The sequence below is a fragment of the Suricata suricatta genome, chromosome 16 (assembly GCF_006229205.1).
Source record: "Suricata suricatta isolate VVHF042 chromosome 16, meerkat_22Aug2017_6uvM2_HiC, whole genome shotgun sequence".
Classification (NCBI taxonomy): Eukaryota; Metazoa; Chordata; class Mammalia; order Carnivora; family Herpestidae; genus Suricata; species Suricata suricatta.
The window spans coordinates 45,931,980-45,955,874 of record NC_043715.1 but is presented as its reverse complement, the minus strand read 5'-3'; the positions used below and the strand labels follow the sequence as shown (position 1 = coordinate 45,955,874).

General features: G+C 50.2%; 1 protein-coding gene across 1 annotated transcript in view; it reads right to left on the bottom strand.

Annotated features, from left to right (window-relative positions):
• SPTBN4 (spectrin beta, non-erythrocytic 4) overlaps positions 1-23,889 on the bottom strand; it is a 65,449-nt gene extending 41,560 nt beyond the window's left edge. The window contains exons 1-8 of the mRNA XM_029924292.1: positions 23,798-23,889; positions 22,990-23,043; positions 20,824-21,007; positions 7,129-7,280; positions 5,699-5,872; positions 3,012-3,103; positions 1,971-2,051; positions 1,169-1,284 (exon numbers count right to left, since the gene is read on the bottom strand). Of these exons, the coding sequence (XP_029780152.1) occupies positions 1,169-1,284; positions 1,971-2,051; positions 3,012-3,103; positions 5,699-5,872; positions 7,129-7,280; positions 20,824-20,992 (784 nt within the window). The 5' untranslated portion in view covers positions 20,993-21,007; positions 22,990-23,043; positions 23,798-23,889. The remainder of the gene's footprint in view (positions 1-1,168; positions 1,285-1,970; positions 2,052-3,011; positions 3,104-5,698; positions 5,873-7,128; positions 7,281-20,823; positions 21,008-22,989; positions 23,044-23,797) is intronic.
• Positions 23,890-23,895: the final 6 nt, after the last annotated feature.

The window sequence follows — 23,895 nt, the reverse complement described above, 5'->3', positions numbered from 1 at the left end:
AAGAACAGTCTGGCACAGAGGACAAACTCAATAAACTCAACTATCGTTTTGATTTGCCCACTGAATGCACAATACTAAACCTAGCCCTGACTCTTCACCAACTCATGGAGCAGATCTCCACCAAACACCTACTGTGTGCCAGGCACAGAATACAGTGATCGGAAGCCCAAGTAAGGGCCCCTGGGTGGCTCAGTTGGTTAAGCGTCAGACCTTTGGTTTCAGCTCAGGTCATGATCTCACAGTTCATGGGTTTAAGCCCTGTGTCCGGCTCTGTGCTGACAGCGCGGAGCCTGCTTAGGATTCTCTCTCTCCCTCTCTCCCTCTCTGCCATCGCCCCCCAAAAGAAGTCCCATGTGCTGGTTTTCAGTGAGACACTGGGCAAGGGACTTCACATCTGTGAATCTTCATTTCTATCACTTTAAAACAGGATGGATGAGGGGGCACCGGGGTGGCTCAGTCAGTTAAGTGTCTGACTTTGGCTCAGGTCATGATCTTGAGGTTCATGGGCTCTGTGTCGGGCCCTGTGCCGACAGCTCAGGGCCTGGAGCCTGCTTCGGATTCTAGGTCTCCCTCTCTCTCTCTGCCCTTCCCCTGCTCATGTTCTGTCCCTGTCTCTCTCAAAAATAAATAAATATTAACACAAAATTAAAACACGAAGGATAAGTTCTATCCATCCAGGTCAGTGTGAGGATGAAAGGGAGAAGTTTTGCTCAAATTCCCAGCCACGTGCCTGGCCCGGAGGAGATGCTCAGAGAAAGCTAGCAACAGTTATTCAGGGATTGGTGGGTCGGTGCTGGCCTGGCTGGAATTAGGAGTGAGGCCAGGGATAATGTTGGGGGTGGGGTTGGCTCTGGGGCTGGGACTGAGTGAGGGAGGGAGAGGGGGCTGGGGGAGCTGACTGGGCTGGGGGTTGGGAAGGGGATGGGGTCAAGTTGGAGGCAGGAATGGAGATAAGGCTGGGGTTGGAGACAGAGATGTGAAAGGAAGGGACTGGAAGATGGGGAGGAGGGGGGATTAGAAGCGAAGCAGGGGAGGGGCTGGGCAGGAGCCAGGACTCGGAAGGACCCGGGTTTGGGATGGTGGTGCAGCAGGATGGAGTGGAGTTCGGGCAGGCACCGGGGTCGGGGTCCCCCAGGAGGAAGTCCGGCTCGGGCTGCGCGGGGCTCACCCTCCGGGTCCAGCAGACGCGTCAGCCCCAGGTGCTGCTCCGCCGTGCGGAAGGCTCTCTGCAGGTTGTAGTTGGCGTTGGACTTGGTGAGTTTGCTGAAGTCCACAAGGTCGGGCCTGGGCAGGGGCACAGAGCGGGCAGGCAGCAGGCAGACTCCAGAGCCGGGTGCAGCCAGTGGGTTTCTGGCTGTGGGGGGGATGGGTCTCCCCGAGTGTAGGAGTGTGTACGGGACAGGCAAGCCTTGTGAGTGAACGTGTGTCCACAGCAGAAAAGGCTGGGTTCCACTCCGACCCCACCAGGGCAAGTCCCTCCCAGGCTCCGGGCCTCAGTTTGCCTAATCTGTCACATGGACAGTCACGATGTGGGCACAGTCTGTCTGGACGCCCACCCTTCAGCCAGTTCAGCCTCAGGCCCCGGGTTGTGAAAGGTGGGTGTGCAAGGAGCCGGAAGGGGGGCTCTGGGGCTCGCCTTGAGGAAGGAGCCCCGCACGGGCACACCAGCGAGGACCGCCTGTGGGGAGTGAGCTCTCCTCCCTGGTGGCATTGAAGCAGCAGGCGCAGATGTGTGCATGCAGGAGGGTGCGTGTGTGTCCACAGCTGCATGAGGGCATGTGTGTTTCTGTGCGTACACAGACCATGCGGCCTGGACGGGGCTGTGCGGGTGTGTGCCTTGTGCCGGTGTGAAGGGTCCTTGCGTCGCTGTGTGCCATCTGTTTGCAGATGTGTACGGGCATGTACCCAAGGGGTATGCCAGGGGTGGGCGGGGGCAGGGCAGGACCCGGCTGCCCCAGGCCACGCAGTACCTGTGCCGGTGAATGAGCGCATTGAAGGCCAGGCCGTCCCGCCAGCTGGTGGTGAAATTCTGGATGTTCACCTCAGGGTAACTGGGAGCGTGGAAGGGAGAGACAGAAACAGAAATGGAGACGGGAGGGAGGGAGAGAAGGAAGGAGAGAGAGATAGACATAGATGGATAGGTGAGGGGGTGGATAGATGATGGATGGATGGATGGATAGATCCATAGAGGCAAGGAGGTGGAAAGAGAGAGGGATGGAGAGAAAGCAAGATACAGACAGAGATGGAGAAAGAAAGGAGGAAGGGGAGACAAGAGGGGAGAGAAGCGGGAGGGAGAGACAGACACAGAGGTGAAGATAGACACATGGAAAGACAGAGAGTGTTGCAAGACGGCCAGCCAGCCCCAGAAGACTGAGCATCAGAGAAAGCCCCGTCTCCATCCATACATGCTCCCCACTTCCTCTCAAGTGCTCCCCACTTCCTCTCCAGAGGACACTTGAGTTTCAGGCCATGACCCTCCCGCAGGGTGAAGCGTTGGGGGTCCAGGGGACTTCCCAGCAGAGCCTGAGCGGCCCCCTTCGCAGCCCCCCTTCACAGCCCCCCCCCAAAGGAACCCAGGAGCCTGAACTTCTCCGGGGAGCTGCCGGAGCCCCGCTGTGCACCGTCCTAGGCTGCTGTCAGGGTGAGGGTGGCCGGAGCGCAGGACTAGGGGTGTTCACACAAGTGCCCACGAGGCCTCTGCAGATACGGGGTGAGATGCAGGGGACTGAGCAGGCTGGGGACGGACGGTCCACCACCATCCAGCACTGTTCTCTGAGGAGCCCAAGTTCTGACCTTGAACCAGGCCTTCCAGATTCCTACACAGGTGTATTTGTCAAGGTCACAAGAGTGGGGCCTATTTTATTTACTGGTTCATTAACTCCAGAGGTACCTTGCTGCCCCTGAGGACCTGGGTGGCCCCTTGCACTCTGGTCCCAGAAGGAACCCTCGAGATTAGGTTAGGGCCCCCCCACCTGCCCAAGAGAGGGGCGCAGGGTAGGGGGTGCGCTTACCCAGCGGTCTTCATCTGACACCAAAGGAGCAGCGCGTCCTTGGCTGAGCGCGTCTCTCTGTTGTCCTCAGTCTCGATTTTGATTACCTGAATCTGTCAGGATATAAAGCATGGCCACTGGGACCCAGAGGGCTCGTGCCTGGGTGCTGCAGGAACCTTCTGTTGCCAGGGACAGAGGAGATGGGAGGGGCGGCTTCGGGCTGGGGTTGGGGGTTCAGGAGCGCGAGGGTGGGATCTGGGGTGGCCCGGGACATCCGCAATCGGGGGAGGAGGCTGTGGACTAGGGTCTCAGTTTCCAGGGAAGCCTCCATACTTTGGCATCTGGGTCATTCTCTGATCCAAGCCACCATCATTTCCCACCTGGGCTACGGCAGTCACCTCCAGGCTGGCCTCCCTGCTCCTGCCCCCACAGTCTGTTCTCCTTGTGACAGAGAGGGACCCTGTGAGCACCCAGATCAGAGCACACGCTTCCCATCCTCTGGACCCTCCGTGGGTCCGTCTTTCTCACTCCCCTCGCTGTGTCTCTGATCTCCTCTTCAACAGCTCAATCTGCTCCAGAGACCTGCTGTCCTCTTCACTAAATCACCAGCGTCTTCCCACCTCAGGGCCTTTGCACTGCCTGTTCCTTCCCTCAGGGTCCTACATGGTTCCACCCCAATCTGAGGTCTCGACGCATGTATCACCTCTCAGAGAGGCCTTCATCAACCATTTGATTTTAAATCACGGTATGTGTACTCAAAATTTCACATTCTCCTTTTCTGCCTCAGTATCTCCTTAGCGTCTATCGCCTATACTTTTTATTTATTCATCTGCTTTACAGTTTCCCTGTTATGGTCTGAATTGTGTCTCCCCCCCAAAATTCTAAGTTGAACTCTAACCTCTAACTGTAACTGTATTTGGAGATCAGGCCTTTAAGGAGGTAATTAAGTATAGGGGCGCCTGGGTGGCTCAGTCAGTTGAGTATCCGACTTCGACTCAGGTCATGAACTCACAGTTCATGGGTTCAAGCCCCGTGTCGGGCTCTGTGCTGACAGCTAGCTCAGAGCCTGGAGCCTGTCTTCGGATTCTGTGTCTCCCTCTCTCTCTGACCCTCCCCTGCTCACGCTCTCTCTCTCTCTCTCTCTCAAAAATAAATAAAAACATTTAAAAAAACAAAAACAAAAAAAGAGCCCTGGATGGGTGTTGGAGACTTAGGTCCTGGGACTCAAGAGCTGAGTTTGGTATTTGGGTTCTGAGGAGAAAACTGGGTCCCGAACAGGTGCCAGCCCCTAGTGCAGGGCACCAGCCGCCGGCAGTGATCCCGCACCCCCACAGTCTCGTTCCCCGATTTTACACTGACAACGCGCTCATATCCGTCTCCAGCCCCCACCCCTCCCTGAGCTCTAGTCCCATGATCCAATGGGCTCCTCTGACCTCTCCTCCTCCCTGGCCCCCACCCCTTGTCTCGTATTCTGAGAGAAAGCACCGAATCCTAACCACTAGACCACCAGGGAGCGACCTTGTCTCGTACTCTGTAGCCATACTGGTTTTTCTGGACTTCCAACACTTCAGTGCCTTCCCACCTCCCTCAGGGCCTTTGCATCTGCTGTGCCCCCTGCCCGGCATGCAGTCCTCAGCTTCTCAGAGATTCCTTCTCTGACCACCAAGTCTAAAATCTCAACAGGGTCAACCCGATAATTTGTATTCTTTTTGCTGCCTTATCATAATCTATTCTTGGGTGCCTGGGTGGCTCAGTCCCTGGGGCATCTGACTCTTGATTTTGGCTCAGGTCATGATCTCAGGTTTGCGAGCTCAAACCCGGCATCAGGCTCCTTCCTGATGTTGCAGAGCCTGCTTGGGATTCTCTCCCTCTCTCTCTCTCTTTCTGCCCCCCTCCTGCTCACTCTCTCTCTAAGATAAATAAACTTAAAATATATATTTTTTAAAAATCTATTTTTTCTGCATAGCTCTTACCTAGAGCCTCTCTGTTTCTCATGCGTCTCTTGTCTATGTATTTATGGTTTCGTTAATTGTCTGTCTACCTCAACATAATGTAAGCTCTACAAAGGTAGAAAATGTGTCCGTTTTGGGGCGCCTGGGTGGCTCAGTCGGTTGAGCATTGGCTTTGGTTCAGGTCATGATCTCGCGGTTTGTGAGTTCAGGCCCCACTCTGGGTTCTGTGCTGACCGCTAGCTCAGAGCCTGGAGCCTCCTTTGGATTCTGTATCTCCCTCTCTTTCTGTCCCTCCCCTGTTCACGCTGTCTCTCTCTCTCTCTCTCAAAAATAAATGAAACATTAGAAAAAATTTAAGAAAAGAAAGAAAATGTGTCAATTTTGTTTCTGAACTGGAGCAAAATTGCCTGGATTTGAATTCCAACTCCACTGGGCTGTGTGACCTTGAGCACATTATTTCCCCTCTCTGGGCTTCAGTTTCCTGCCAGGTAAAATGTTATAATACATCATATCTAACTTATGGGGTTGCTGTGTGTATCAAATGCTAAGTGCTTAGCACAGTGCCTGGAACCGGGTAAAAAAATATATAAATGATCATAGTGGTGGTGGTGATAATGATTATTACTTTTATTGAAATTTTTATGCCCACCGTTGGAATAGGGTTCCTGGATCATATTGGGAAAATTTTTGGACTGAATGAATGAATGAGTTGATGAGTGGGGGGGGGGGGCGGGGCAGGGGTCACTTGGGGATCACCTGGAAGCGCAGGATGATGGTCCAGACTAGCCCCAGGGTCAGCCGGTGGTTCCCGTCCACGATGTCATGCGATCCCACGTTTTCCAGGTGCACGCGCTGCTCCTTCAGGAACTGCAGCGCCTTGTCCACATTTTCCAGCGAGTGGATCCTCATGCGACCTCGCGTGGGTCTTGGCTAGGGTGGCAGGGGCGTTGGAAGGTGGAGGGCCTGGCCAAGGGCTCTATGCGCACGATCTGACGCCTACCAAGGTCAGCCCCCATAGCCACGTCCCCTGGGTGTCCACGCCCAGGCCACGCCCCTTCGCTCTTCTCAAAGACCCGAGGACATCTTTGCCCTTTCCCGCCAGACCCTTTCTAGAGCTCCCTTCCTGGATTATTCTAGTTCCTGTCCCCACCAGCTCCACATCCAACCTGATGGCCACCTCTTATCCAAAAGCCTCAGCAACCTGCCGCTAACCACATTCCCATTGCCTGCCTTTGACCTCCGTTCCAGGCCACTTGGGTTTGGCCCCTGTTCCATGGCCACGCCCCGCACTGCCTTCCGGTCTCCGCCTAGAGCCACGCCCATTCCCCTAGGTCTTCGCTGGGTTTTAGCACTATTACTTCCAATGCGTTTGTTTCTGTTCTATGGCCATGTCCCTCAGGACTTCGGAGCTCCAGACTCTAGTTCCTTTGATGAACCTCTAACCCTTCAGAATCCCACCCTTTGCGGTGAAGCCTCATCCAAGCCCAGAAATACAACTGCAACAGGGGGTGCCGGGGTGGCTCAGTGGTTAAGCAGGGGACTCTTTTGTTTCCGCTCAGGTCATGATCTCACTCTTCGTGGGTTCAAGCCCCGAATCGGGCTCTGCGCTGACAGTGTGGAGCCTCCTTAGGATTCTCTCTCCCTCCCTCTTTGCCTTTCCCCAACTTGTTCTATCTCAAAAATAAATGAACTTTAAAATTTAAAAAAGAAACCAACGGCAACCTATACAAAAATAAGCCAAACCCATTCCAGAATTCTGTCTGATTCCCCAGATTTCCACGACCTAAGCCTCCCCTTCCGATGACAACTGCACCCTCATCCACAGACCCCCTACAACAGGGTCCTGTCCCTATTTTATGGCCAAGCTTCTTGCTACCGCACTACCCGGCCTGTAGCTTCTATTAAAGCCCCTCCCTTCTCCAATAGCCCCACCCCTTCCAATTGATCTCCTCCCTACCCCAAGTCCAGAGTCAGCTAGGGTCCACGGCCTTCACCTTCAACAGAACCCCGCTTCGGTTCACAGCCACGCCCCCACGCGCACACACCCAAGCCCCAACCCGAATAAAAAGGCCCCTCACCCACCGGGCTGTTCCACAACACACCACGCGGCCAGTAGGCAGGCCTGTTGTAGCCCAGCCCGGGATCCCAGGGCCGCCCCCTTCCCCCAGGCCCGCAGGCCCCCTCACCAGCTGCTCCCCGGACAGCACTTCCAGGAGCCGCGTGAGCACAAAGCCGTCCCGGAGGTCCGCGTACAAGTCCCCGATGTGGCAGCCGACGCGGGCGAGATGCGAGTTCACCCACTTGGTGAAGGTCTTCTTCTGCACAGCCTCGCGCTCATCTGAAGGACAGGTTTTGATGAGCCCCCGCGCCCCCTGCCCATCCCCACTTGCAGGTTCCCCGCAGCCCTTCACACCGGGCTGTTTCGGCCCAGCTCTGCAACAATCAGGGCTTTGCACTGGCCGTTCCTCCTATCTGAGCCGCCTGGCCCACCCTTCGCTTTCAGACAGGTCCTTAAAGCTTTCCTGAAACCGCTTCCCCAAGTAGCCTTCCCTGGTTCCCACTCCGACCGGCCCTGTTCATTCATTCAGTACATATTGGGGCACCTGCTATGGGCACCCGCACTCTTGGCTCTGAGTACAAGACAGGCCTTCCCTCCCAGAGTTCAGTTTAAGTGGGACACAGATAATACACTAGGGAGCTATGGAAGGCCAAGGAGAGGGCAGGAGGGAATGAGAGCTGTGTTTCAGGAACACCTCTTGGCTGCTAAGGAGAGGGTGGGCCAGAGAGGGCAAGAATGACAGCCCAGAGCAGGGGGACTGGGGAATGGACTCTGGAAAGAGAGGACCAGCCCCGCCAGGGCAGAAGCTGGGAACGGGAGAAGGGGACACACCAGAGAGTTAGCTACAGATAAAAAAAAAATCAGGCTTGGGTGTGATGAGTTGTGGGGGATGAAGAGGAAGGAATATGCTAGAATGAATGCCCCTGAGGAGAAGAACGAAGTCACAACCTCCCAGCCCTGGGTAGCTGGACAGCCAGTTACAACCTGCACATCCAGTAGGGCGAAGAGTGGGCACGTGACTACCCACGGGGAGGGAGGGGGGTGGAGGTGTCAAAATAATGTAGGCAACTGCTGCTTCACTTACTTACAAAGACATTGCTTGGGAACGTCTCCTCCAACATTTTAATTTAATTTAATTTTTTTTAGTAACAGCTTTAGAATGAGCTGTAATTCACCTACTATCAAATTCACCCTTCCAAAGTGTAACTTCGGTGACTTTTAACATATTCACAGGGTTGTGCAGCCCACACCATGATCTGATATCAGAACATTTTCTTCCCTCCAAGGAAAAATCCCTGTGCCCGTTAGCAGTCACTCCCCATTCATTGCCCCTTCTCCCAGCCATGGGACACTATGAATCTCTTTTCTGTCTCTCCGGATTTACCTGTTCTGGATATCTCATATAAATGGAATCATTCGATATATGACCTTCTGGGTGTCTGGCTTCTTTCACTTAGCATCATGGGCTTGTTTTTTTTTTTTTTTTTAATGTTTTGTATTGCTTTTTGAGAGACAGAGAGAGACAGCATGAGCAGGGGAGGGTCAAAGAGAGAGGGAGACACAGAATCCAAAGCAGGCTCCAAGCTCTGAGCTAGGTGTCAACACAGAGGCCAATGCGGGGCTCGAACCCACGAACCATGAGATCATGACCTGAGTCGAAGCCAGATGCTCAACTGACTGAGCCACGCAGGCACCTCAGCATCATGTTTTGAAGGTACATTCATGCCATGACATGTATCAGTACGTTATTTCTTTTTTATGGCTAAATAATATTCCATCCTGTGGATCTCCTGCATTTTCCTCCTCTACCCATCAGCGGATGGACATTGGGACTGCTTCCGCTTTGTGGCTATTATGAATAATGCAGCTATAAATATTCAGGTACATTCATGTCCTTGTGTGGACGCATGTTTTCAGTTATCTTGAGTATATACCTGGAAGTGAAATGATTGGGTCATATCATAACTCTACATGTAAACTTTTTTTAGGTTTATTTTTGAGAGAGAGAGACAGCAAGCAAGACTGAGCAGGGGAGGGGCAGAGAGAGAGGGGGAGCGAGAGAATCCTAAGCAGGCTGCAGGCAGTCAGAGCAGACCCGACATGGGGCTCGAACCCACAGACCATGAGATCATGCATGACCTGAGCAGAAATCAAGAGTAGGATGATCGACTGACTGAGCCACTCAGTTGCCCCTACGTTTAACCTTTGGAGGAACTACCAGAATGTCTCCTAAAGTGGCTGTGCCTGTTGACATTCCCACCGGCAACGCACGAGGGTTCCAGGGTCCCCATAGGCTCCCCACCACTTGTCATTTTCCATTTGATCACGGCCATTCTACTGGCATAAAATAGCCCCTCCGTGTGTTTTTGATGTGCATCTCCCTGATGACTAATGATGTTGAGCATCTTTTCATGTGTTCATTGGCCATGTGTATATCTTTTTTGGAGAAACATTTATGCAAATCCCTTGCTGATCTTCCAGTTGGGTTAGTCTTTTTATCATCTGTACTTTCTTTGCAACTTCGTGTGAATCTATAATTATTTCATAATTTAAAGTGTTATCAAAACAGGCAGTGCCTGGGTGGCTCCATCGGTTGGGCGACCAACTCTTGATTTCAACCCAGGTCATGATCCCAGGGTCATTGGATCGATCCCCACATTGGGCTCCTCACTGAGCATGTAGCCTCCTTAAGATTCTCTCTCTCTCTCTGCCCCCTCCCCATTTCCCTGCTCACCCTCTCTTTAAAAAATAAATTTAAAAATAAACTAGGGGCACCTGGGTGTATTATCAGTTGAGCGTCTGACTTCTGCTCAGGTCCTGATCTCACAGTTCATGCGTTCAAGCCCCGCATCAGGCTCTGTGCTGACAGCTCCGAGCCTGGAGCCTGCTTCAGATTTTGTGTCTCCCTCTCTTTGCTCTTCCCCTGCTCACACTCAGTCTCTCTCTCTCTCTCTCTCTCTCTCGAAAAATAAGTAAGTATTAAAAAAATTTTTTAATATGAAATGCTAAAAAATATCCCGATTGACCCGTATTTTTTTACATTAAACTAGTTGAAAGTTTACCTCTAATTTGAAAGTGAATATGCAGAAACTACTAGTAAATCCACATGAAAGGTCTTGTTTGTTTAAATGTGGGTTTTGTGCTGTGTGGATAGGCTGGGGACCCTGACCATCAATCACACACGAGGAAGGGATCACGGAAAAGACGCTGAATGGAGTATTTGGTTATTTTGCCGTCTAGTGGCCGGTGCCCGAGCCAAATGGCAGATCTGGGCCAATGCTGAAGCCAAAATGGACCTTCTGTGCGGCGCGATGCCAGAATGAGGACAATTGCATTCAGTCCTGTCTCCGTTGATCATATGTTATTTAACTTCAAGTGGCCGTTTCTCCCCTTTGGGCCTCCATCTTCCCATTTGCAAAAGGAAGGGTTTAGACTAGGTTAGTGGACTCTGAGGGGCACTGAGGTTTGGGGACTCGTGCTCGGAAGATAGGGATCCCCGAGAATATTGTCTTTCTTTGTAATCCCATTTTGCTGAGAACAAAAGAAAATTAATAGAAACACACCCTGACCCATCTGGATGGTGACCTCATAAAGCACGATGCCGTGAGACTCGGGGGCTTGTGATTACAAGTCCTGTTAGCGTGGGAGCGCCCGGGGGGCTCGGTATGTTAAGTGTCTGACTTCAGCTCAGGTGGTGATCTCTCCGTTCGTGGGTTCGAGCCCTGCATCGGGCTGTATGCTGACAGCTCAGAGCCCGGAGCCTGCTTTAGATTCTCCATCCCCCTCTCTCTCTCTGCCTCTCCCCTGCTTGCACTCTATCTCTCTGTCTCTCTTAAAAATAAAAAAACATTAAAAATTTTTTTAATTAAAAAAAAATCCTGCTAGTGTGGATCTGGGGTCCAGAACTGAAATGCCCACAGGGGTCCTGCAGGCTCTGAAAAGGAGAAACCTAGGCCCCCCTAAAAGGGGCAGTGGCCACACAGGACCTGGCACAGAGCCTCCTAGGAATGAAAGCCCACAGTTGCCATGTCATCTGATGTTCCACAAGGAGCCCCAAATCCTCATTTTTAAAGATAAAATCTCCCTATTTTAATTTAAATTTTTTTTAAAGTTTATTTATTTTGAGAGAGAACGAGTTCAAGCAGGGGAGGGGCAGAGAGAGAGGGAGAGGGAGAAGCACAAGCAGGCCCTGTGCTATCAGTACAGAGCCTGATGTGGGGCTCGAACTCATGAACCCATGAACCGCGAGATCATGACCTAAGATGAAATCAAGAGTCAGATGCTTAACCGCCTGAGCCACTCAAGTGCCCCCAAATCTCCCTATTTTCAATACCGGCAACTGATTTATGTTTTTATAAAACACAGTGGAGCGGGTAGTCTGGGTGGCTCAGTGGTTAAGCCTCTGACTCTTGATGTCAGCTCAGGTCATGACTTTATGGTTTGTGAGTTCAAGTCCTGAGTCGGACTCTATGCTGACAGCTTGGTGTCTGCTTGGGACTCTCTCTCTCCCCGCCCCTCCCTGCAAACAAATAAGACACAATGGGGGTGAACCCAGATATGTCCCACATGTAGAGTGTTTTCCGGGCACCCCCCTGAGGCCACCTCTACTCTCCTGCCGCTGCTCTGAGCCCAGGGAGCCGGTCACCATGAACTGTCACGGATGGGTTCCCCAGCCCTCAAAGGCCTCAGACCTCCAGGTGGGTTTGGCTAAGAGGAAAAAGAAAGGGCTGAGGAATTTATTCCCGCCCTGCCTGCCCAGCTTGCAGCAGCACCTGGTTCCTCTCTACAGTCCCCGTGTGGGCGGCCTGGCCCCCTCACCGCTCCCTGCCCTGTCCCCGTCCCTGGGTGTCCACTGGCCCTGTAGGTGCCTGGAGCCCTGGCCACACCTCTGTAATTAGTCCCTTCGTTAAGCTCCCCTCAGTTTCACCCCCTTGAGGGAGGCCACCTGCTTCCTGCCAAGACCCAGACCTCTGGGCTGTCAGGACTCCAACCCACATGACAACTGTCCTGCCTCTGCCATTGTGCTCATATTGAGTTACCATTTATGTATTCTTCTCCTCTGTGCTAATCACTGGCACAGGCGAAACACATTTCCTCAGAATAAGACTTCAGAGGTGCTTGGCGGGGGCTCAGTCAGTTAAGCGTCCAACTTCAGCTCAGGTCATGATCTCACGGTTTGTGGGTTCGAGCTCTGCATCGGACTCAGTTTTGACAGCTCGGAGCCTGGAGCCTTTTTCAGATTCCGTGTCTCCTCTCTCTGACCCTCCCCTGTTCATGTTGTCTCTCTCTCTCTCTCTCTCTCTCTCTCTCTCAAAAAGAAATAAAAACGTTAAAAAAATTTTAATAAAACCCATCAGTAAATATATAAAAAAGACTAAAACTTCAATTTATTCATAACCATAGTACATCAAAACTTTCTGAGAGCTGAGAAATATCTATTCATTCATCCACTATTGGTTCGGGAGAAAGGATATGAAGGGACTTCGTATGTCATTGATATGTGTGGCTCCTGGTCTGGGAAAAGTTAAGAAGCCAGAGAATACCAGTTGTGGTGGAAATGTGGGGACATCCTAACCCCCCCCCGTGTCTCCTGGGGGGAGTTACAGACTAGGGCAGCCATCTCGGAAGCAATCCGAGTGTAAATAAATTCGAGCATACCCCCCATCAATTCTTTTCCCTGTGCTTACATCCCATCAAGTTTTCCATGCTAGTTTATACAGAGCATGTCTGACGAGGTTCAATGCAGTGCTGTTTGGGGGGCAAGGGGCAGAGGCAGGCCGGGGGGATGGAGACAGTTTCATTGTCCGTCATTGGGAAAATTGAGTGTGGTGAGTTCACACCATAGACTCCCCGAAGCGGCCCGGAGTGGTAAGGCATAGTGCTGAATGAGAAAATAATGCAAATGTTAGGGGCGCCTGTCTGGCTCAGTGGGTAGAGCACGCAACTCTTGATCTTGAGGTCATGACTTCGAGCCCCGCATTGCGCCCAGAGCTTACTCAAAAAAAAAGAAACCAAAACAACCCCCCCCAAACAAACCAAACAAAACCTTCAGTGTAGAATATACTAATTGAGCAATCCTCCCATGCTCAAACCCATATATATAGGGCTCTCAGATTTATGACAAAGTGAAATTGCTGGATAGTAGAGAAAAGAAAGTCTTTTCTATAAATGGAGCTGAGTCAACTGGCTATCCAAGGGGCAAAAAAAAAAAAGAAAACAAACCCACATAAAACAAACAAGCAAACCCTGAACCCCACTATACACAGTAATGGAAATATCATGTGGCTTCTAAATCTAAATGTGAAAGGAATAAATAAGGCTTTTTAGAAGAAAACATCAAAAAATATCTCCTTGACCTTAAAGTAGACAAAGATTTTTTTTTCCCTAGAAAGACTTTCCTCCTTTGTTTGTTTAGTTTAGTTATTTATTTTGACAGACACAGAAGGCACAGGGAAGGGACACAGAGAGAATCCCAGGCAGGCTCTGCATGGTCAGCGCAGAGCCGGACAAGGGACTCAAACTCACAAACTGGAGATCATGACCTTGAGCCGAAATATCAAGAGTTAGACGCTTAACTGACTGCACCATCCAGACACCCCTGCAAAGGTCTCTTTCTTTCTCTCTCTCTTTCTTTCTTCCTTTCTTCCTTTTTCTTCCTTCCTTCCTTCCTTTCAAGTTTATTCATTTATTTTGGAAGAGAGATTAAGAAAGAGAAAAAAGGCAGAAAGAGAGGCAGAGGATCCAAAGCAGACTCTATGCTGAGAGCAGAAAGCCCAATGTGGGGCTTGAACTCATAAACCGTGAGATCATGACCTGAGCGGAAGTCGGACACTTAACCGACTGAGCCACCCCGGTGCCTCCTGGCAAAAGACTTCTTAAATAGGACACCAAATGTTAGTCACATAGAAAATAATTAGTAATTATCAAATTAGACTACATTTAAATTTAAAAATACCATTCATCAAGAGGCAACATTAAAAGAGTAAAAAGATAGGGGCACCTGGGTGGCTCAGTCGGTTGGGCTTCAGACTTCAGCTCAGGTCATGATCTCACTGTTTGTGAGTTCAAGCCCCACGTCGAGCTCTGTGCTGACAGCTCAGCGCCTGGAGCCTGCTTCAGATTCCGTGTCTCCCTCTCTCTCTACCCCTCCCTTGCTTGTGCTCTGTCTTACTCTCTCTCGCTCTCTCAAAAAAAAAAAAAAAAAAAAACATTGAAAAACATTTTTTTAGGGGCACCTGAGTGGTTCAGTCAGTTGAGCATCCGACTTCGGCTCAGGTCATGATCTCATGGGTTCATGGGTTCAGGATCTCATGGGTTTTGGCCCCGCATCGGGCTTTCTGCTGACAACACAGAGCCTGGAGCCTGCTTCAGATTCTGTGTCTCTTTCTCTGCTCCTCCCCTGTTCATGCTCTGTCTCTGTCTCTCAAAAATAAATAAATGCAAAAAAAATTATTAAAAATTTTTTAAATAAAAAAACCGAAAGAGTAGAAAGACAAACCACATAATGGGAGAAAATATTCACAACACATATATCTGACAAAGGACTTGTACTCAGAACATAAAGAACTCCTATAGGGGCACCTGGGTGGCCCATAGGTTGAGCATCTGACTTCGGCTCAGGTCATGATCTCATTGGTTCTTGGGTTCAGGATCTCACGGATTCAGGCCGAGTCAGGCTTTCTGCTGACGGCTCAGAGCCTGAAGCCTGCTTCAGATTCTGTGTCTCCGTCTCTATCTGCCATTTTCCCCATTCACTCTGTCTCTCTCTCCCTCTCAAAAATAAATAAGCATAAAATAAAGATAAAAACAATCAGAAAAGGGCAGGAAAGTTAATAAGAAAGCCGGGCAAAGGACTTGAATGGGCAGGTCACTGGAGGCTATCCAAATAGTCAATAAGCATATGAAAAGGCAGTCCACCCATTAGTTGTTAGTCATCAGGAAAACGTAAATTAAAACCACAGTAGGGGGGGCGCCTCGGAGATTCAGTTGGTTAAGCGTCTGGCTTTGGCTCCGGTCATGATCTAAAGGTTTGTGGGTTTGAGCCCGCATAGGGCTCTGTGCTGACAGCTCAGAGCCTGAGGCCTGCTTCAGATTCTGTGTCTCCCTCTCTCTCTGACCCTCCCCTGCTCTCGCTATCTCTCTCTGTCTCTCAAAAAATAATAATAATAAATAAAATAAATAAATATTTAAAAAAACACAGTAGGGAATGTAAACTGGTGCAGCTGCTCTGGAAAGCAGTGTGGAGGTTCCTCAAAAAATTAACAATAGAACTCCCCTATGACCCAGCAATAGCACTGCTGGGGATTTACCCAAGGGACACAGAAGTGCTGATGCATAGGAGCACATGTGCCCCAATGTTCATAGCAGCACTGTCAACAATAGCCAAATCATGGAAAGAGCCTAAATGTCCATCACCTGATGAGTGTATCAAGGAGATGTGGTATATATACACAATGCAGTACTACATGGCAATGAGAAAGAATGAAATCGGGCCATTTGTAGCAACTTGGATGGACCTCGAGGGTGTCATGCTAAGTGAAATAAGTCAGGCAGAGAAGGACAGATACCACATGTTTGCACTCATATGTGGAAGAGGAAAAACTTAAGAGGACCAGAGGGGAGGGGAAGGGGGGAAAATCGTTAAGGAGAGGGAGGGAGGCAAACCACGAGAGACTCTAAAATACAGAGAACAAACTCAGGGTTGACGGGAGAGGGGGGAAAATGGGTGATGGGCATGGAGGAGGGCACTTGCTGGGATGAGCACTGGGTGTTATACGGAAACCAACCTGACAATAAACTATACTTTAAAATAAATTAATTAATTAAAAATAAAAAATGTAAAACCACACCCATCAGAATGGCTAAAATTAAAAAGAGTGACCACACTAAGGGTTGGAGGTGCCGTAACTGAATCCCTCACACACTGCTGGTGGGGATGTAAGACGTTTCTGAGGCGCCTGGTGGCTCACTCGGTTGAGCGTCCAACTCCGGCTCAGGTCGTGATCTCGCCTCTTGTGGGTTCAAGCCCCACGTCGGGCTCTGTGCGGACAGCTCAGAGCCTGGAGCCTGCTTCGGATTCTGTGTCTCTGTCTCTCTTTGCCCCTCCCCCACTTGCACACCATCTCTCTCTCTCTCAAAAATAAATAAACGTTTAAAACAATTTAAAAAAGAAAGAATATTTTAAAAAATAATAAAAATAAAATAATATGTTACTGGGGCATCTGGATGGGATCAGTCGGTTAAGTGGCCCAACTTAGGCTCAGGTCATGACCTCAGGGCTCATGAGTTCGAGCCCCATGTCAGGGTCAGAACCTGGAGCTTGCTTCAGGTTCTGTGTCTCCCTCTCTCTCTGCCCCTCCCCTGCTCACGCTCTGGCTTAAATAAATAAATAAATAAATAAACATTAAAAAAAAATTTTAATGCTACAAATCGGCAGTTTCCACTAAAGTTAGATATGCACCTACCCTATGACCCCACACTCTCGCTCGGCGTGGGTGTAAGCCACTAGAAACGAGTGCCTACACCCACCAAAACCTGTACTAGGAAGTGCAAAGCAGCCCTCGTTTGCAACAGCTTGAAATACTAGTAATTACTGGTTTGCCGTCGCCTAGCGTGTGCTCGCCTTAAACCAGAAGCGACCCAGAGGCTCACCAACAGGTGAATGGAAACAATTCGGCCTATTCGCACCGGAATACAACCCAGCAAGGAGAAGGAGCACCCTGCACGGGCGGGTAGGCAGAGACAAGTCTCACAAGCAGAGGGCTGAGCGAGGAAGCCAGACACAAAGGGGTACACACTTCACGACGCTGTTTTTACGAAGGTCACGGGGCAGCAAAACAAATGTATGCTGGTAGAGGACGGTGTTCACCCTTGGGAAGTAGCGGGAGAGACAGCCTGAGGGGGGCTCTCTGGGGCTGTCACATTCTGTTTCCTTATCTGGGTTACCAGACGCTGCCCATTTGTGGAAATGCTGGACACTCACGATTTATCTGCGAATTTATGTCCACGTAATATTTTAATAAACAAAGCACAGGTATCCATACACATTAATTAGCAATGCACATTTTGCAAAATCATCGACCACAAAGGCAGGACTTTCGATTAAAACTATCAGAATGGGGGGGGCGCCTGGGTGGCTCAGTCGGTTAAGCCTCCAGCTTCGGCTCAGGTCATGATCTCACAGTTCGTGGGTTCGAGCCCCGCATCAGGCCCTGTGCTGACAGCTAGCTCGGAGCCTGGAGCCTGCTTCAGATTCTGTGTCTCCCTCTCTCTCTGCCCCTCCCCTGCTTGTGCAGGTGCACATACTCTCTCTCTCTCTCTCTCTCTCTCTCTCAAAAATAAATTAAAAAATAAACATAAGAAAAATTTTTTTTAAACTATCAAAATGGAAAGCGCCTGGATAGTTCAAGTTGGTTAAGCGTCTGACTCCTGATTTTGGCTCAGGTCATGATCTCACCGCTTGGGAGTTCGAGCCCCGCGTCCAGCTCCGTGCTAACGGTGCACAGCCTGCTTGGGATCCTCTCTCTTCCTTCCACCACTTGCATATGTGTATATGTGCTCTCTCTCTCTCTTAAAATAAATATACAAATTTTACAACCAAACCAAACCAAAGCTACCAGAATAGCTGCCCACGGGGGAGAGGGCATTGGTATGAAAGGTGGGAATAAGAGAGAACAAGTGAATCTGTAAGGAGGAGGGGAGGGTCCTCCGACAGACTGATGAGGACAGACAGCCATAAATGGGGAGCATGAATAAGGAATCTCACTTGAGCAAGGGGTCCAGACAATGTTTTTGAACGTGTTCATGCAAAAAAGCATGTTATGCATGACTCTGCTCAAGAGTTTGCCCTTAGTCTGAATAGAGAAAAACCACAAAAGAAGTAAGAAAAGGGATGCAAAAAAAAAAAAATGCACCGTAGCAGTCCGGGTCGCCCATCAGCATTTCAAGCACCAACATAGTTTGAATAGGGTAAATGCATCCTGAAGTTACTGTCAGGCTGAATGTTAACTGGTCTTGTGGTTTGGTTCTGGAATCCAATATAACGAGTTTTAGTTTTAAACAAGCTTAGGCATAAGAGATAAAAACAGGGGCGCCTGCATGGCTCCGTCGGTTAAGCGGCTGCCTCTTGATCTTGTCTCAGGTCATGATCTCACAGTTTGTGGGTTCGAGCCCCACGTCGGGCTCCCCTTTGACAGCCTGAAGTCTGCTTAGGGTTCTCTCTCTCCCCCTTTGTCTGCCCCTCCCCCACTCATGCTCTCTCTTTTTCTCTCTCCCTCTCAAATAAATAAACATAAGCAAAGAGAGATTAAAAACAGAGTTGTGGGTTTGTTGCATTGAGGAAAAGTGTCGATGTGATAACTTAAGTAGACACGGGGAGTGTATGAGAACTTTTTTTCTTACAGGGGGATCCCTACATTTCTCTGGACTAGACGTTTGTCTGTCGGTGCATCCAGCGCCGATGCTCTGTGAATCAGTGGCTCCAAGATGTGAAGGGGCCTCGATCCCCATGTTACCACATCCCACCCTTGCTTAAACTCTTACCATAGCTCCCCAGTGCCCTCACAGCCTACCTGGTGGCCCAGAAGGCCCTTTGAGATCTGACTGCCACGGCTTCCTTTTGCCACCTCATTCTACCCACTCCCAACTTCTGGAAGTCTTGCATATGCTGTTCCCTCTGCCTGGAACATTCTTCTGCTCTCCACCCCAGGGTTCACTCTTTTTCATCCTTCCAGGCTCACCTTAGGCATCTCCTCCTCCAGGAAGCACTCTGCCTCCCTGGATTGAATCAGGCACCTCATCTGAGCTCTCGTGGTCTCTGAGCCTCCCCATCCCCATCCCGGCCCAGACCATTCGGCATTGTCACTATCTGGCTGGATCTAGCTCTCCCAGGGGACCGGGACTCCTTTGGGCTGGATCAGCCACCATCATGTTCCTCAGATTGTCCAGCACAGGTCAGGCCTGGAGGACAAATTGAATATTTTGTGGATGAAATAATGAATTCTAGAATTCTAAGTTCATGTGATCCCAAGTTTTTAAGGTTCTAAGAGTCTAAAAGTATGATTTTAAGTTTCCACGAGTATATTTTACCCCATTCTAGTTTTTTTTTAAGTTTATTTATTTTGAGAGAGAGAGAGAGAAAGCACAAGATGGGAGAGGGGCAGAGAGAGAGAACCCCAAACAGGCTCTGCACTTCAGACTCAGGGCTCGAACTCATGAAATGTGAGATCATGACCTGAGCCAAAGTTGGATGCTCAACTGACTGAGCCACCCAGGTTCCCCCATTCTACTTTCTAAATCAGAGGAAGCTGGCCATCCATGAGTTAATTCTCATTCATACTTTGTGGCACATATAGATTTTGGGGGTGGGGGGAGAAATTGCACAAAAACATCAGAGTTAAGGACGCCTGGGTGGCTCAGTTAGTTGAACGTCTGACTTCAGCTCAGGTCATGATCTTGCAGTCCGTGGGTTCAAGCCCTGATTCAGGCTCTGTGACAACAGCTCAGAGCCTGGAGCCTGCTTCGGATTCTGTCTCCCTCTCTCTCTCTGCCCCTCCCCCACTAATGCTCTGTCTCTCTCTGTCTCTCTCTCTCTCTCTCAAAAATAAATAGACATTAAAAAATTAAAAAAAAACAGCAACAACAAAACATCAATGTAGGATGACCGGCCATCCTGGTTGGCCCCAAACTGAGGGTTCAATGCTAAAAACTGGAAGGTATAGTCATTCTATCTCAAAATTCTCAAGATCCACATTTCTATTCTGAGATTAAGCCCTAGGGATCTATATGTATAAGAATTCTAAGGGTCTAAGATCTAAGGGGGTCAATGATTAAAATTTCTAAGGTCTACGACTATAAAATTCTATGTTTTAAGACTCTCATTTCTAAAGGCCTCAACTTCAAAAAGTCTCAGAGTACGACATTCCAAGATCCAAAAATCCAATATTTCAGCATCTTGAGATTCTAAGGAAGTATGCTTATAAAATCCCACATTTCTTTTTTTATTTAAACATTTTTTAATATTTATTTATTTTCGATAGAGAGAGAGCGCAAGCAGGGGAGGGCAGAGAGAGAAGGAGACACAGAATCTGAAACAGGCTCCAGGCTCGAACCCACAAACAATGAGATCATAACCTGAGCTGAAGTTAGACTTTCAACCAACTGAGCCACCCAGGTGCCCCCCCCCTTTTTTATTTTTAAGTTTATTATTTATTATTTTTAAATTTTATTTATTTTGAGAGAGAGAACACAAGCAGAGGAGGGGCAGAGAGAGAAAGGGAGAGAAAGAATCCCAAGCGGCCTCCACACTGTCAACGCAGAGCCTGATGCGGCGCCCAAACCCACCAACCATGAGATCATGACCTGAGCAGAAATCCAGAGTCGGAGGCTTAACCAGCTGAGCCCCCAGGTGCCCCCAGAAAGCCCACATCTCTGAGACTGTACATTTTCAAGGTTCTAAGGCAGCACTGCCTCATGCAGCATCCACAAGCCACATGTGGCTCCTTACATTTAAATTAATTAAAACTAAATACAATGAAACATTTGGTCCCTCGAGAAGCACGGGCCACATTTCAAGCGCTTACAGCCAAAAGTACCAGTGGTTAGGGGTTAGTATGTTGGACATCACAGACAGAGAACATTGTGCCCACCACTATGGAAAGTTCCATGGGACAGTGCTGGTCTACAGATTAAGTGTGAAGAGTCTGTAGCTCTCTTCCATCCTCCAGGCCGTCAAGGTTCTCGGCCACAGAGGCACACAGACTCCACCCCAGCAGCGTCCTCCCTTCCCTCCTCCCTCCTCCCACCCCAGCCCTCTTCCGGGTACCTGCCAAGGCCTTGATCCTGGAGCACTCAAAGAGGGACGCAGCGGCCGTGGCGGCCGGCTGCTCCCGCTCCCAGCCCCGGTCCGGACTCTCCCAGCGGCCCGCAGGATTGTTGTTGTTAGAGGCCGGCAGCCCCTCCATGTTGTCCACGTCCCCTGGTACTTGCGCCATCGGGGAAGGGGAGGCCTGGGGAGGAGCAGAGACAAGGTTAGGCTGGACACGGGGCCAGAGGTCCCATTTCGAACAGCCACTGTCTGTGGGTCCTGTCCACTCCCTCGTCCTCGGTCTCCCTGTCTTTAAAGTGGGCACAATACTACTGACAATACTATTTACTCTGACCACTTCACAGGGCTGTGGTAAAGTACCCAGCTCAGCACCTGGCCCAAGGTAGGGGCTGGGCAAATTGTCCCTGTATTACTGTTAGAAGGATGACACTTATCGGTGGAACTCTAATTTTTTTTATGTTTATTTTTGAGACAGAGAGAGAGAGACAGAGTATGAGTAGGGGAGGGGCAGAGAGAGAGGGACACACACAATCTGAAGCAGGCCCCAGGTTCTGAGCAGGCAGCCCAGAACCTGATACGGGGCACGAACCCACGAACTGTGAGATCATGGCCCGAGCCAAAGTGAGACGCTCAACTGACTGAGCTACTCAGGTGCCCCTAGAACTCTAAAATGCAGTAAAGGTGCGCCTGAGTGTCTGTCAGTTAAGCGTCTGACTTCGGTTCAGGTCATGATCTCACTGTTCGTGGGAGCCCCACATTGGGCTCTGTGCTGACAGCGAAGAGCCTGCTTGGGAATCTCTTTCTCTCCTTCTCTCTCTACTTGCATGCATGCTCTCTCTCTCTCTCTCTCTCTCAAATAAATAAACATTAAAAAAAAGACATTGTGGCACCTGGGTGGCTCAGTCGGTTAAGTGTCTGACTCTTGATTTTGGCTCAGGTCATGATCTCACAGTTCATGAGTTTGAGCCCCACACCGAACAGTCTGTGCAGAGCCTGCTTGGGATTCTCTCTCTGCCTCTCTCTCTCTCTCAAAAATATATAATTTAAATGTTTATTTATTTTTTAGAGAAAGAGATACAGAGTGTGAGCGGAGGAGGGGCAGAGAGAGGAGACACAGAATCTAAAGCAGGCTCCAGGCTGTGAGCTGTCAGTACAGACCCTGATGCAGGGCTTGAACTCACCAACTGCGAGATCGTGACCTGAGCCAAAGTTGGAAGCTTAACAGATTGGGCCACCCGGGCACCCCAAACTTTAAAAAAAAAAAAAGAAGACATTATAGAGGAGGAAGCTAAGACTCAAGGTCGCAAAGCTAGCAGGTAGCCAGAGTTCAAACACTGGTACTATATTTGCATTAAACGGCCCCATTCTTCATCCTTCTAACCACATCCTTCTCCATAGAACTCTGGAGTGTTCTACCGTAGGGCGGGGGAAAGGAGAAGAGTGTCCCCTCACAACCTTGACTCCTGGTTTGGCCACATGATTAGCTTTGACCAACAGAATTAAGTGGAAGTGCTGGTGAACTCTAAGGCTAAAACTCAAAGGCCTTGGCATGTTTTTCTTGTGCTTGAGACCATGAGAAAAACACTCTCAGGGCAGGCCGGGCTTAGGCCCCAGTCACTAAAGCCAAGGCCGGCTGATGCAGCCAACAGTCCGCACCGCTCCCGGCCCTACATCCCAACATGCGAATCAGCCCCCGCCGAGACCAGAAAAACTGTCCAGGTGAGCCCAGCCTAAGCCACGGACCTCAAACATGATAACTAAATAAATGCTCCGTGTTTTGAGACTCTGAGTTTGGGGGTGGTTTCTTACGCAGCATTATTGTGGCAACAGCTAACTGACGCATTGCCTGATCCAGAGCTATGCTCTAGAACACTTGTCAGATTGTAAATATGAAATTAAAGGGGATGGGAGACATTCAGATACCTCTCCTTCTCCCTCTGGGCCCCCAGGCCTGATTCTGGGGCTATGAAAGGAAGGAACTGTGAGGAGATCAATATCCTTCTCAAAGATCCAAACAGCTGACAACCCACCAGATTGTAGGAAAGCAGCGTCTAGGGGTTGGTCAATGTAGTGGAGATTGTCCCTTCTGGCGGACACTCCAAAATCCACTGTTATTCTTCTCTCCTTCTATGGAAAGCTATAAGTGGGCACATGGCTACTTACCACCTGTGTGACCTTGGCCAGTCACTTCCTCTCTCTGGGCCTCAGTTTGTTCATCTGTAAAATGGTAACAATAGTGCCCATTTTCTAGAGATGTTTGTAGATGCAATGAATTAATAATGCAGAGAACATGGTATTTAGTACATGCAAGCCCTTGATACATGGTCCTTGTTATTATTATTCATTCTTACACGATGAATATCATAGCAATCAAAGTGCCTGTGCTGGAGTCAGACAGAAATGAGTTCAAGCCCTGCTTTATTCTTGCTGCATCTTTAACCCATCTTTAACTCGGCCTCTCGGCCTCAGTTTCCCTCCCAGTTAAGTGGTGATCACAACTGTTTCCTCGGGTGGAGAATACTTGGGGACCGGGAAGCACTTAGCACTTGGTGAGCTCTCTACCAGGCCCGGGAAGAGCGCTGGCCATTATGTGATTGAATGGAGAAGGAAGGGAGGTGAAGGAGCTGGGGGAGGTGGAGAGAGGTGTCCCACGGCCCCAGCAAAGGCTCCAGGCTGGGGGTGGGAATCGATGCTTTAACCCTTCGGAGGCCGCGCCTCTCTGTCTCCCTGCAGTCTAGTCACTGTTCCGAAGGAGGGGACCTGGGAAGGACAAGGCCCAGGAGGAAGACTCACGCATGGCGCGGAGGCTGAACCAGGCTGAGGTGTGGGGGCTCATTCTGCCCGGGTCCCTTCCCCTCCTCCAGCCGGGGAGACCCCAGGGGCTCAGGCCATGCCCGCGGCGCCCGGGGAAGGGAATCTCGGGCAGGTGGGGAGATGCTGCAGGGAGGGGCTATCACCCAAAGCCGCTCACCTGGGTCCCGCGGCCGCCGGTGCCGCTGTCCCCGCCGCTCGCAGCGCCCGACCGCCCTAGCTGGCGGCGTCCGGTGCCCGGCCCAGCCTGGCCCGGCT